At 44.6% G+C, this 13,465-nt stretch overlaps 1 protein-coding gene across 1 annotated transcript in view; it reads right to left on the minus strand.

Moving 5' to 3' along the window:
- The window catches only part of gas2l2 (growth arrest specific 2 like 2), a 62,014-nt gene that overhangs the window by 6,867 nt on the left and 41,682 nt on the right, over positions 1-13,465 (minus strand). The window contains exon 5 of the mRNA XM_085964239.1: positions 9,445-9,751. Within this exon, the coding sequence (XP_085820365.1) occupies positions 9,445-9,751 (307 nt within the window). The remainder of the gene's footprint in view (positions 1-9,444; positions 9,752-13,465) is intronic.

The following is a 13,465-nucleotide window of genomic DNA, read 5'->3' on the forward strand; positions in this document are numbered from 1 at the left end:
TGGAAGGACCGGAACCCCATAAAAAGGGAGTTCTCCAGAGCAGGTTGGGTGGGTGATGTTTTAAAATAGAGCTGAATAGATTTTGTGTTAATGCGGGAAGGGTTAAGTTCGGAGGTGATGGAGATTTATTATAAAAAAGTATTTTTTAGTGATCACTCGGCTTTGGTTCTTAGAATTAGGAACAGCAGAGTTAAGATTGGTTCAGGAGTGTGGATTTTAAACAATCAATACCTGAAGGAAAGTGCTTATAAAGAAGGGATTATAAACATAATAAAGAATGCTCGGAAGGAACTTTTGTTCTTGAAAGAAAGAAGAGTTTGGTGGGACAATTTCAAATATGAGGTAAAAGTTTTTTCGGTACGTTATGGGAAAAAGAGGGTGACAGCTAACCGGCATCGAGAAGAGAATATAAACAAAAGTTTTACAGATGTCTGTAAAGCAGTTGACGGAGGGGATAAGGGAGCTGAGACTAAGTTCTGGGTGCTGAAGGAAGAGTGGGAATTATTGCAAGCCGAAAAATGCAAGGGGGCCACTCTCCGTGCAAAGGCTAGAGATGCATTGGAGGGCGAAAGATGCACTAGATATTTTCTAGAGCAAGAGAAGCTGCGACAGAGATTATCGTTAATTGAGGAGTTGAAGGTTGGGGAGAAGATCATTCATGAAAGTGAGGAGATTTTGGAGGCGGCTAGCAGCTTTTATCAAGAGCTATATACAAAAGAAGACATTTCCAATTTGGAGATGGAGAAGGTTACTGCTTTTATTGAAAAGGGTTTAAAGGAGGATGAGAGAAGCATGTGTGATAAAGAAGTAGGATTAGCAGAAATAAAAATAGCAATAAGTGGAATGAAGGGGGGGGGAAAGCCCAGGGTCCGATGGACTAAGTGCAGAATTTTATAAGGAATTTTTTGAGATTTTAAGTCCATTGCTCTTAGAAGTTTTTAAGGAAATTAAAATTGAGGGAAGCCTGGCCCCATCTATGAGGAGAGGTATCATAAGCTTAGCTTATATAAAAATAAAGGGGATAGACGGGATCTGAAGAATTGGAGGCCCATCACACTATTAAATGTGGATTATAAGATCTTGGCGAGGGTTATGGCAAATCGTTTGAAGGAGGTGTTACCGGAGATAGTTTGGCCCTCTCAGTCCTATGGAGTCATAGGCCGGGACATCGCAGACTCTGTGGTCTCAATCCGAGATGCGATAGAGCTCATGGAAGAGAGTGGGAGGGAGGCTTATGTATTAAAGAAAGATCAAGAGAAAGCCTTTGATAGGGTCGCTCATGAGTTTTTATTGAAGGTTTTGGAAGCATTTGGTTTCAAGGAAAATTTTATTCAGTGGATAAGGATTTTTTATTCAAACATATTTAGCTGTGTTAAATGTAATGGTTTTTTATCTAAGTATTTTCCGATACAGAGATCAGTGAGACAGGGTTGTCCCCTGTGCCCATTGCTGTACACATTGGTAGCAGAACCATTAGGTTACATGATGCGAAAGAAACAAGGTGTAGTTGGGATTGTGGTACCCAGTTCTGGGCTGGTGTCGGTGATACACCAATATGCAGATGACACAACCTTAACATTGAGAAATGTGGAGTCAGTGAGGAAAGCTATGGAGGTAGTGGAGGAATATTGTAGAGCTTCAGGTGCCAGAGTGAATTATAGTAAGTCCCAATGCCTGGTTGCAGGGAGGGGTAGAGGGGAATGGTTGGGGGTATGTCCCTTTAAGGTGGTGGAGGTTTTGGAAGTTCTGGGGGTGCATATGGGATGCAAGAATGACAGGGAAGAAGTGGATCGATTAAATTGGGAACCGAAGGTTATGAAAATTAAAAAGATTTTGGGAAGATGGGAAAGAAGGTGGTTGAAAGTGCAAGGAAGAGCAACAGTGGTGTCTGCTCTCCTGCTATCTAAGCTATGGTACTTATTGACGGTGGAGGATATTCCTGAGTGGGCAGAAAAGTCCATCCGAGAGGCTTGTGTGAGGTTTTTATGGGAAGGGAAACCAGCCTTGGTGGCTTACAATACCATCATTGGACGGAGTAATCAGGGAGGACTCAATTTCCCAGATATTGATTTGAAGAAAAAATCCTTTAGAATCAAATGGGTGAAGAGATTTGTTCAGAAGTCAAATTCAAGTTTTTGGAAGAGTTGTTTTGAACATTTTTTAAAACGAAGTGGGATAGGAGGGCAGGGGATATTATATATGGAATACAATAATATGTTTTTGAAATCGATTAAGCTTCTCCCTAGGTTTTATAAGGGGGTTGTAGAGACTTGGGCTCAATTTTTAAAAAGTGTGCAGTTTATGCCCAAGGGGGCTGAGGAATTTTTAGAACAGCCCTTATTTTTGAATAGGTGGGTCAACATCGAAGGAGAGGTTTTATTTAATCAAGCTTTTATAAAAGCTGGGATTATATCTGTGAAAGATGTATTATACGAGGTGATTCCAGGTTGGTTGCCGGAAGCGATAGTGAGGGACATGGTGTGGGAGGAGGATCAGGAGGTAGAAGGAAAAGCAATAGGAATCATGTATGAGAAGATTGTGAGGGCAATGCCACAGGATTGGATGGAAGAAATAAATGCGGAAATCTCCAAAGGAAGTAAAATGCGTCCTGCTTTTCCAAGCTTTGTACTGGAGAAAGGGGGAGAGTTGGTCCAATTTGACAACTGTAATACTCGAGATTTCTATGAGGTATTCAGAGAATGGAGATTCAAGACACCTGCTGGTCAGGAGTTTTGGCAGAGTATATACCCACAGCTGGACTTCAACAAGATTTGGAAGGGAGTGTGGGCGAATTTTAAATGCCCAGAATGGATTGAACTGGATTTCAAATTGGCTCATAACCGGATTTTTACCATGACAGTCTTGTGCAAGATTGGACGAGTGGAGGCGGCAACTTGCCCAATGTGTGGGACACAGGATGAGACTCTGTCCCATTTACTGGTGTTATGTCCGCAGTTAAATGACTTTAAGTACTATGTTCGACAGTTGTATGAAGCTTTTTTGCTGGGTGGGGACCGAACAGCGAGAATGGGAATCCCGTGGGACTCAATTTTGAGATGGGGATTGCAGGAGAGTCTGCCAGAGTCTAGCGGAGCGGCAATTAATTTAATGTTCAGTTTGGCTAGATTCGTGATTGTGCAAAGAAGGAATGCTCTGTTTTTTAAGGGGAGGAGAATCAATCTAAAAGACTATTTTAAATATAAGCTAAAAGATCATTATAAGGCTCTGTGGATGTTTTATTCAGAAAGAAAGGAATTTAATGACAGTATTTTACAACCAATTTTTAAAATACAATCGATTAATATATGCTACAGGTGAGAAATTAAACTTCAGGTTTTGATGTTAAAATGTGGTGGCGGAATGGCTGTGCAGGGCAGTGGAATTGATTTGTATCATACAATGTAATGATCACGATGTTGTCAATGTTCTTAATGTTCAATAAAGTATAATAAATTTTTTTTTTAAAGTGGGTAGCACACTCGCCTCTGTAGTCGGAAGGTTATGGGTTCAAGTCCCACCCCAGGGACTTGAGCATATAAAGCTAGGCTGACAGTCCAGAGCAGTGCTGAGGGAGTGCTGCACTGTCAGCGGTGCCATCGTCAGATGAGACATTAAACCGAGGCCCCGTCTGCTCTCTCTAGGTGGACGTAAAAAATCCCATGGCACTATTTCGAAGAGGAGTAGGGGAGGTGTCCTGGCCAACATTTATTCCTCAATCAACATAACAAAAACAGATTAACTGGTCATGATCACATTGTTGTTTGTGGGAGCTTGCTGTGCGCAAATTGGCTGCCGCGTTTCCCACATTACAACAGTGACTCCACTTCAAAAAGTACTTCATTGGCTGTAAAGCGCTTTGAGACGTCCGGTGGTCATGAAAGGCGCTATAGAAATGTAAGTCTTTCTTTGTTTTAACAGTCGAACTTCTTTGTATCATGAAGCAATAAACTTTCCAATATAAACAGGATGACTGTAAAGAGTTGTGAAAGGAATGCATCGCTTGCCTTCTGATACGTAGAGTGCTTGTGTAAGGAAATAACTGTCAGTCACCCATGAGTGGTTATGGTTTTGTTTTAAGGTAATAAAATGTAACTTTAGTTTTAGGGTAATAAAAGATGGGTAGAGAATCCATTAGCTGCAGATAACAGTTGGTAAAGCTTTTTCTTCAAAGGGTTTAGGGACCGTTACATCAGGAAGTCTTATTTAGGGGAAGTAGCTTTGAAATAAACAACTGCAAGTGTTTACGTGAATAGTCTGTTTTCAAAGGATCTGGAAATAGATACGGCACACAGTCGGACCGAGGGCGGGAAAAGCAGGCCCTGGAAGGTCGCACACCACGGGAGGCTCGGAGGTCAGACCGGGTGGAAGGAGAGCCAGGGAGAAGCAGGCCCCGGGACGTCGGTACCACGGCGGCTGAAGATTGTCGGGCAGGAGTGCGGGAAAGGCAGAGCGAGGCGAGAGCGGACCCTATTGTGATGGCGCCGATGAAGATGGCTGCCGTCCTTGCGGGCTCCGTGCGTACCAGGCAGCTAAGTGTCCTTTGCTGCTTGGTGCGCTCGGCTCGTTAAGAAAAAAGCATTTCACTGACTGGATTTCACTTGTTGTATTTGGTTATGTGACAAATAAAATTGAAATTGAAATTGATGTAGTCAAAATATGCTGTACAAAGGAGTCTGGTTTTCAATAGCAATTCAGAGGGCTTGAAAGATGAACTTTTAACCGAAAAGCCACTCTCTCATATCCAGTAAGGCTGATCACCTTTACTGTGCATTAATGAAGTCTGTTCCGTGTACTCCACTGCGAAGTGTCTCGTGCTCACTCAAAATGTGTTGTTGTAAACTAGAGGAGGAAGGAAGTTGACTGCTAACGTCATGCCACCACATCCATCTGCAACCGCCCTCCAGTGCCCACCCACCCATTGCCGCTCCATCACCCCCCCTCCAGCACTTACCTTTGGGCCACTGCCGGTGAGGTAAGCAGTCCGATAATAATTTCTTCAAATGGGCGAGCTGCCTGTGAAGGTGAGTCGGGCACTGGCAGCTCGCCTAAATCATTGAAATGATGGCCCTTGGCTCAGTCTCGATTAGGCCTCAGACCTCCCGGTTGGGCTGTGCAGTGCCGATTCTGGGCCTGAAAGCGGGCCCAGGCAAATTTCTACCCCTGTAAATGCCAAGAGATGACATGAAGATGGCAGGGGTTTCCACACTACATTTCCTGACTGCTTAGGTACATGTGAACTGTTGCAGCTCAGAGCAAACAGAATTCCAATATCATCACGCTGGCTGTTAAACAGTTCACATGTACCTAAGCAGTGACCCTACTATCTACAATTCCAGTTAAGGTGTATTACAACTGCTACCAATGATAATGATAACAATGACAACAATGACAGCCGAGTGTCAGTGTTGCTCAGCTGGTAGCATCTAAGCCCCAAGTCAGAAAGCTGTGGTTCAAGCTCCCTTCCAAACCTTGAGGTTGGCAGGTCTGGAGGAGCGCCTCCGCCCCCTTACAACCAGATATCGCAAATGGAAGCGGGACTAGCGGGTTGATAGTACCCGCTGGTGGAAGTACCGCCTCCGGTGCTGCCCCTCTGCCCCTCCCCAGGGTGGTAATGGGACCCACAGAACTTTTTCAGGCTGGTTTGAGGGTCCGGGACAATAAAGCCAAGGAGATTCAGGCAATTGGTAAACTGGCTTCCTAGCTTATTTCAATCTTTAACCAGACCTGCCTGTTCTGTTCCCAACAGCTGGCCAGTGGCGCATCTTCCTACCTCTCCCCCTCACTATATAATGGTGTCCCATTGGTGCCAATATGGTGCAGGCGACGAGCACCAATATGCAAAAACCCGGAGCCCGGGAAGTCCCGGCGCTGCAGATCTCTCACTCCACCATTGTTTCAGTGGTGAGGAGGGACCACAGGTGCTCAGGCCCCGTAAACCAAAAGTAAACGCAATCCAACACTTTTATTTCAAGTGCGTGTGATTGCAGAGACAGGTGGGCGACGAGTGCAATGACATCATCACGCTACCCATCTCATCTGCTGCTTATTAGTCAAAGCAATGTTTTAATTGTTGGAAAGCTACAGGGGTTGCACTCTCGCTGCAGGAACAAGAGCAGAGTTTTTAGAAATTTGTCGCTCTAGTTCAGAGCTTCTTAAACTGTTTTGGTTGAAGGACCCCTTTTCAAATCGATTCGTAAACATGGGCCCATCATCTAAATTATAATACTATATAATACTCATAATATGAAAGTGCTGCATGTCATAGGCATAGAGTCATAACGGCACAGAAGGAGGCCATTCGGACCATCGAGTCGGTGCCGGCTCTCTGTGGAACAATCCAGTCAGTCCCATTCCCCCGCTCTATCCCCGGAGCCCTGCAAGTTTATTTCCCTCAAGTGCCTATCCAGTCTCCCCTTGAAAACATTGACTGTCTCCGCTTCCACCACTTCCGTCGGCAGCGAGTTCCAGGTCCTCACCACTCGCTGCGTAAAAAAGTTCTTCCTCACTTTCCCCCTGTATCTCTTGCCCAAAATCTTAAATCTGTGTCCCCTAGTCCTTGTACCATCAACTAGTGGGAACAGCCTTTCCCTGTCTAGCCTATCCAAACCCGTCATAATCTTGTACACCTCTATTAAATCACCCCGCAACCTCCTTTGCTCTAATGAAAACAAATCCAGCTTCTCCAACCTGTCCTTGTAGCTGAGATCCCCCATCCCCGGAACCATTCTGGTAAATCTCCTCTGCACCCTCTCAAGGGCTTTTACATCCTTCCTAATGTGTGGTGACCAGAACTGGACGCAATACTCCAGTGTGGCCTAACCAGCGCTGTACAAACGTTCAGCATAACTTCTCTACTTTTGTAAAGAATGTTTTAATAATGCTTTTAAGAAAACAGGTATTTACTTACAGGTATCAGGGAGATGGGTGCGCCTGCTTCTCACTGCCCTGTCTGTCTACCCTTGGTGTGATGTTTGACACTCTTCACAGACCAGGAAGGTCTCAGTTTAGATCCCTGGTCTCCAATGACTTGGCTGGTGTCAGAGAGTGCAGAGGATCACTACAGTTGGTGCCAGCACCCCACCCTAAGAAGAAAAAACTAAAAGGGGACACATTTCCCAATCCTGATTACTATCCAAACACTCCTGTGGGAAGTGTACGTGTGTGGGCACTGACGAGGACAAGGTCAGCTCAGCTGTCATAGCATGCCAATACTTATTGATATACCTATCAATTCGTCCAATAAAAAGCGATGAGTTAGGAACGTAACTAAAGGTTTTTATTGACTAAATAACAGAGCCCACCCTCGTGGGTGATCGGGTCCAACAAGGAGGAATACCAGCCAGTCGACTACCTTTATACCTGGGCAGGTAGGTGGAGCCATGGGCGGAGTCGGAGGTGGTCAGCCCAGGTATAACAGCGCGACAAGAGGCGACCTCGTATCGTGATACAACAGTGATAACGGTGATAACAATACAACAGTGATAACTATAGTGTAACGATAAAAGTGGTTTACCACACTTAGTATGTAGGTTAACACGAAGAATGGACACATGAACAAGGTACCATTGGGCAGCCACCATCTATACCAAGACTTGGTGAAAATTAGGTGAAAAACTAAATCCATCATTCATAGAATGTTTCCTTTCATAACATGGCTTAACAGGGCTATGGAGCAAATTGCTGCAGGTTTCTCTTTCTCTCTTACACCTCCCAATGGCAAACTCCCAATTGCTAGCAGGAACAGGGTTGACCTTACGGTTAGGCGACATGGGCAACCGCCCAGGGCGCCGTGGGCAATAGGGTCTGACATTAACGACGTCGACCTCTGCGAAGGACTTGGCTATCTCCAAAGTCTGCTTCCCTCGGACTGTGGTGCTCCTCAAGAAGAGCAAACTTCACGTTTAAAGAGCAAGTCCCCGAACACACGGATAGCACTCCGGATCCTGTTAACCATGCCGTGTCGGTGGCGAGCAGCGAACGGAGCTTCTCGAAGTTGAAGTTCATAAAAACATATTTGCGATAGACCATGGGAGACGACTGGCCATCCTGTCTATCAAGAATGATGTGGCTCAAAATATCTTGGCGAACAAAGTTTTTTAATTGTTATTGTTATATAGGTTGAACATCCTGAATCCAGCAACCTCGAGACCGAGGCCGAGCCGGTTTTCCCGAACTTCGGAACGCGTTTCTGATGTCCGAAGTCTGGAAATATCGCAACCTGGGCTCGGGCGTTTCCGGACTTCGGAAATCAGAAACACGTTCCGCGTCCGGAAATGCCTGGGCCCAGGTTGCGGTTTGACAGGGCGTCCGGATTCCGGAACATTTTACGGACGACCCTGCCACCAATCGTCCTGGAGTCCGGGTTCCAGAACATTCCGGATTCCGAAACCCCGGATTTTGGATGCTCAAACTGTATATTAGTTTAGTGTTTAATTTATTTAAATTATAAAAACTTTTGCGATTACAGTTCTATTTTTGAAACTTTCGCTAATTTTAAATTCAAATGAAAGACGCCAAAATTTGGCCCAGGGCGCCATTTTCCCCGAGGCTGGCCCTCAGCAGGAAGCCCTCAAAAGCTTACTGGGATCATCGTCTAGTTAGTCGAGTGGGTGGAAAACCCATCCCACCACACTTCCTGTGGTGTTGCCGTCACAGTGGGAAATGTTGGTTACCATGTAGAAGTCTCATTGATAGTGGACCCGTTATCTTTATATACTACCTACAATCAACATTAACATACAGTCCCATCATCATTACATTCTCTGCGGCACTATTCGAAGAAGGAAAGGAGAATTCTCCTGGTGTCCTCGCCAAAATCTATCCCTCAGCAAGCACCTAAAACAGATGATCTGTTGTTTCAGTCTAGTTTCAGGGAGTTTGCTATGAGTAATTGGCCTCTACATTTCCTACATTACAATAGTGATTACATTTCAAAAGTACTTCATTGGTTGTAAAGCGCTTTGGGACGACCGGGGAGTCCAGAACCAGGGCTCACAGTCTAAAGATAAGGGGTGAGCCATTTAGGACAGAGATGAGGAGGAATTTCTTCACCCAGAGAGTGGCGAACCTGTGGAATTCTCTACCACAGAAGGCAGTAGAGGCCAATTCATTAAATATATTCAAGAAGGAGTTAGATATATTTCTTAAGGCTAAAGGGATATGGGGAGAAGGCAGGGACAGGGTACTGAATTTGGATGATCAGCCATGATCTCATTGAATGGCGGAGCAGGCTCGAGGGGCCGAATGGCCTACTCCTGCTCCTATCTTCTATGTTTCTATGTTTCTATGTCCTGAGGTCGTGAAAGTTCTAACAAATAGAGCATTAAATAAATCGATATGTACGAAAATATGTCAAGATAGGAAGCAGTAGAGTGCCATGGCTATTTAATAAAGCTTTCTCAGTAGAACAGTGCTATGTTAAAGTGCGCGATATTATTCCCCTACCTGGTTTGAAAGAGTTGCCGTGGCTCTGACTTATCCCGAGGATTCCTCGTGGTCGAGCTACCTCCAGAGGTGGTGGAAACATCTGGTGAGGGGGGTCGAACAGCAGCACTGCGACTCCACAGAGAAAGAACGGATGGTGTGGATAGTCTCCACTCCACTGGAGGCATGGGACTTTGGGATCTTGACAGAATGAGTGTGGTCTGCGGCTTGTTTGTCTGGTCTGTCCTTGATGGCAGGCGAGCCTTGATCTCGTGGACAGGGGTGGCGGACCTGTGTGGGCTGCCGAATCTGGACACCTGCTTGTGAGCTGTCAAAAATTCAACGGATGACGTGATTAGTCGATTATTGCAAATCTATCGGCGTTTGTGTGACTCAATAGCCGATCGACAGGAATTTCGTCGGGGATTCTCCCGTCGGGTGAACCGGCCTAAATCTTGTTCGCGCGGTTTGCACGCAGTTTCCACCGATCTTCCGCCAAGGTTACAGCAGCTGATCAGGGAGCTCTCCCCCTCCCTGAGGGAATCCTTGGCAATAGCGTCTGTGCTCATGTTTGTGTGTACTCTGTGTCTTCGAGTGACCGGGTGTGTGCCAGAGTTCCTGAAATTGTTGGGTATGCGTGGGCGGAATGTGACCGGGTCTGCTGTGGAACCAAATCATTGCGCTTAAATTATCTTAAATTTGTGCCCTTACATTACTGTCTCACTGATTAGAGGAAACAATCTATTGTTATTTACCCCATCGTAACCCTTCATAATCTTGAAGACCTACATCAGCTCGTCCCTCAATCCTCTCAGCTCTGGTTTAAAAAAAAGTCCTAACTTTTCAAGTCTTTCTTCATAACTGTAATCCTTCATCCCTGGTAACATCCCACGTTCCCATTGCTTTTATATCCTTGCTACAATGGGGTTCCCAAAACTTCACACAATACTCCAACTGCAGCCTAATTAAGTTCCTGTACAAGTTCAATATTATCTCCTTCCCTTTGCATTCAGTGCCTATAGATATCAAACCAATCTGTGCGTCTACACTCCAGAGTTCCTCTGGCCCTCTGCTCCTTTTAAAATCTCACCATTTAAGCTGCACTTCCTTCCCCTCTTCTTACTTCCACATTTCTCTGCATTGGACTGTGTCTGCCAACTCTCTCTCCATCCTGCCAACCTATGCCCTCCTACACCCTTTCACAGTCTTGTTCACAATTTGTCATACCCAGAATTTAGTGTTATCACCAAATTTCAGCATTGTTCCCAATTGCCATCTCCAGATTACTGATATGTATATGTATATAAATAAAATCAATAACAGTGGCTCAACACAGGCCCCTGTAGAACACCAAGCACAGTATCTATCCAGTCTGAGAAACTTGCCTTCAACCCAAATCCTTTGCTCTCTACTCTCTAACCCATCTTTAAACTAATTAGTGGGGGGGAGGTTTCTAGAGAGCAAATAATAGAAATGACAACAGAGAAGGTCATAGACTTAGGTAGCAGTGGGGGAATTAAAAAACAGAATGTGTCAGGAAGGGACAGAAGGTATGGAGTAAAAAGTAAAGTACTAAAAAGGGAAAAAACAGGAACTAAGTGTTACAAAACATATTTGAAAGTTCTTTATCTGAATGCACGTAGCATTCGTAACAAAATGAATGAGTTAACGGCACAAATAATGACATATGGGTATGATCTTGTGGCCATTACAGAAACATGGCTGCAGGGTGACCATGACTGGGAATTAAACATACCAGGTTATTTAACAATCAGGAAGGACAGGCAGGAAGGGAGAGGAGGTGGGGTGGCTATGTTAATAAAGGAAGGAATCACTATAATACAGAGAAATGATATTGGGTCAAAGGAGCAGGATAGTGAAACAGTTTGGGTGGAGGTAAGGAATAATAAGGGGAAAAAAACACTAGTGGGTGTAGTCTATAGGCCTCCAAACAGTTGCAACTCTGTTGGACGGAGTATTAATCAGGAAATAGTTGAGGCTTGTAATAAGGGAACAGCTATAATTATGGGGGATTTTAATTATCATATTAACTGGACAAATCAAATTGGGCAGAGCAGCCTTGAGGAAGAGTTCATTGACATTCATTAACATACAGGGTGGATAAAGGGGAACCAGTGGACGTAGTGTATTTAGACTTCCAAAAGGCATTTGACAAGGTGCCACACAAAAGATTATTGCTCAAGATAAAAAATCACGGGATTGGGGGTAATATTCTGGCGTGGGTGGAGGATTGGCTCTCTAACAGAAAGCAGAGAGTTGGGATAAATGGTTCGTTCTCAGATTGGCAACCAATAACTAGTGGTGTTCCGCAGGGGTCAGTGCTGGGTCCCCAACTCTTTACAATCTATATTAACGATTTAGAGGAGGGGACCGAGTGTAACATATCAAAGTTTGCAGATGATACAAAGATGGGAGGGAATGTAGTGAGTGAGGAGGACATAAAAAACCTGCAAAGGGACATAGACAGGCTAAGTAAGTGGGCAGAGATTTGGCAGATGGAATACAATACTGGAAAGTGTGAGGTTATGCACTTTGGCAGGAAAAATCATAGAGCAAGTTATTATCTTAATGGCAAGAAACTGGAAAGTACTGTAGTACAAAGGGATCTGGGGGTCCTGGTGCACGAAACACAAAAAGTTAGTATGCAGGTACAGCAAGTGATTAAGAAGGCCAATGGAATGTTGGCTTTTATTGCTAGGGGGTTGGAATATAAAAACAGGGAGGTATTACTGCAGTTGTACAAGGTATTGGTGAGGCCGCACCTGGAATACTGCATACAGTTTTGGTGTCCATACTTAAGAAAAGACATACTTGCTCTCGAGTCAGTACAAAGAAGGTTCACTCGGTTAATCCCGGGGATGAGGGGGTGGTCATATGAGGAGAGGTTGAGTAGATTGGGACTCTACTCATTGGAGTTCAGAAGAATGAGAGGCGATCTTATTGAAACATATAAGATTGTGAAGGGGCTTGATCGGGTGGATGCGGTGAGGATGTTCCCAATGATGGGTGAAACTAGAACTAGGGGGCATAATCTTAAAATAAGGGGCTGCTCATTCAAAACTGAGATGAGGAGAAACTTCTTCACTCAGAGGGTGGTAGGTTTGTGGAATTTGCTGCCCCAGAAAGCTGTGGAAGCTACATCATTAAATAAATTTAAAACAAAAATAGATAGTTTCCTAGAAGTAAAGGGAATAAAGGGTTACGGGGAGCGGGCAGGAAATTGGACATGAGTCTGGGTTCGGAATGGTCATGGCCCTGTGGGTAGTGGAGCGGGCCCAGGGGCCGTGTAGCCTTGTTCTGCTCCTACTGTGTTCTAATTCTGTTAGATTTCAGGAGATGGTTTTATTCCTGTTCCTGGCTGGGGTGGAGATCGCCTTTACAGAAGGTAAGTACTGTAGAAAATATAGGGACAGAGTGATCTCCTGGAAGAATTTCGATCGCCTAGATGGGTCGGAGAGGAATTTCCCAGATTTTTTTCTCCCAAATTGGCCATTGGGTCTTTATCTGGTTTTTCGCCTCTCCCGGGAGATCACATGGGTTCGGGTGGATGCAGAGTGATAGAAGATTTGAGGTTAGGATCAGATCAGCCATGATCTTATTGAATGGTGGAGCAGGCTCGAGGGGCCGATTGGCCTACTCTTGCTCCTATTTCTTATGTTCTTATGTTCTTATGAGTGTATTAGGGATGGGTTTCTTGAGCAGTATGTAACTGAACCGACCAGGGGGCAAGCAACCTTAGATTTGGTCCTGTGTAATGAGACAGGATTAATTAAAAATGTCCTAGTAAAGGATCCCCTTGGAATGAGTGACCATAACATGGTTGAGTTCCATATTCAATTAGAGGGTGAGAAGGTTGGATCTCAAACAAGCGTGCTGAGCTTGAATAAAGGAGACTATGAAGGTATGAGAGCGGAATTAATTAGAGTGGACTGGGAAAATAGATTAAAGGGTAAGACGGTACATGACCAGTGGTGTACATTTAAGGAGTTATTTTACAACTTCCAAAAAAAATATATTCCAC

The sequence above is a fragment of the Somniosus microcephalus genome, chromosome 22 (assembly GCF_052327205.1).
Source record: "Somniosus microcephalus isolate GS21.2 chromosome 22, FLI_Smic_1.0, whole genome shotgun sequence".
Taxonomy (NCBI): Eukaryota; Metazoa; Chordata; class Chondrichthyes; order Squaliformes; family Somniosidae; genus Somniosus; species Somniosus microcephalus.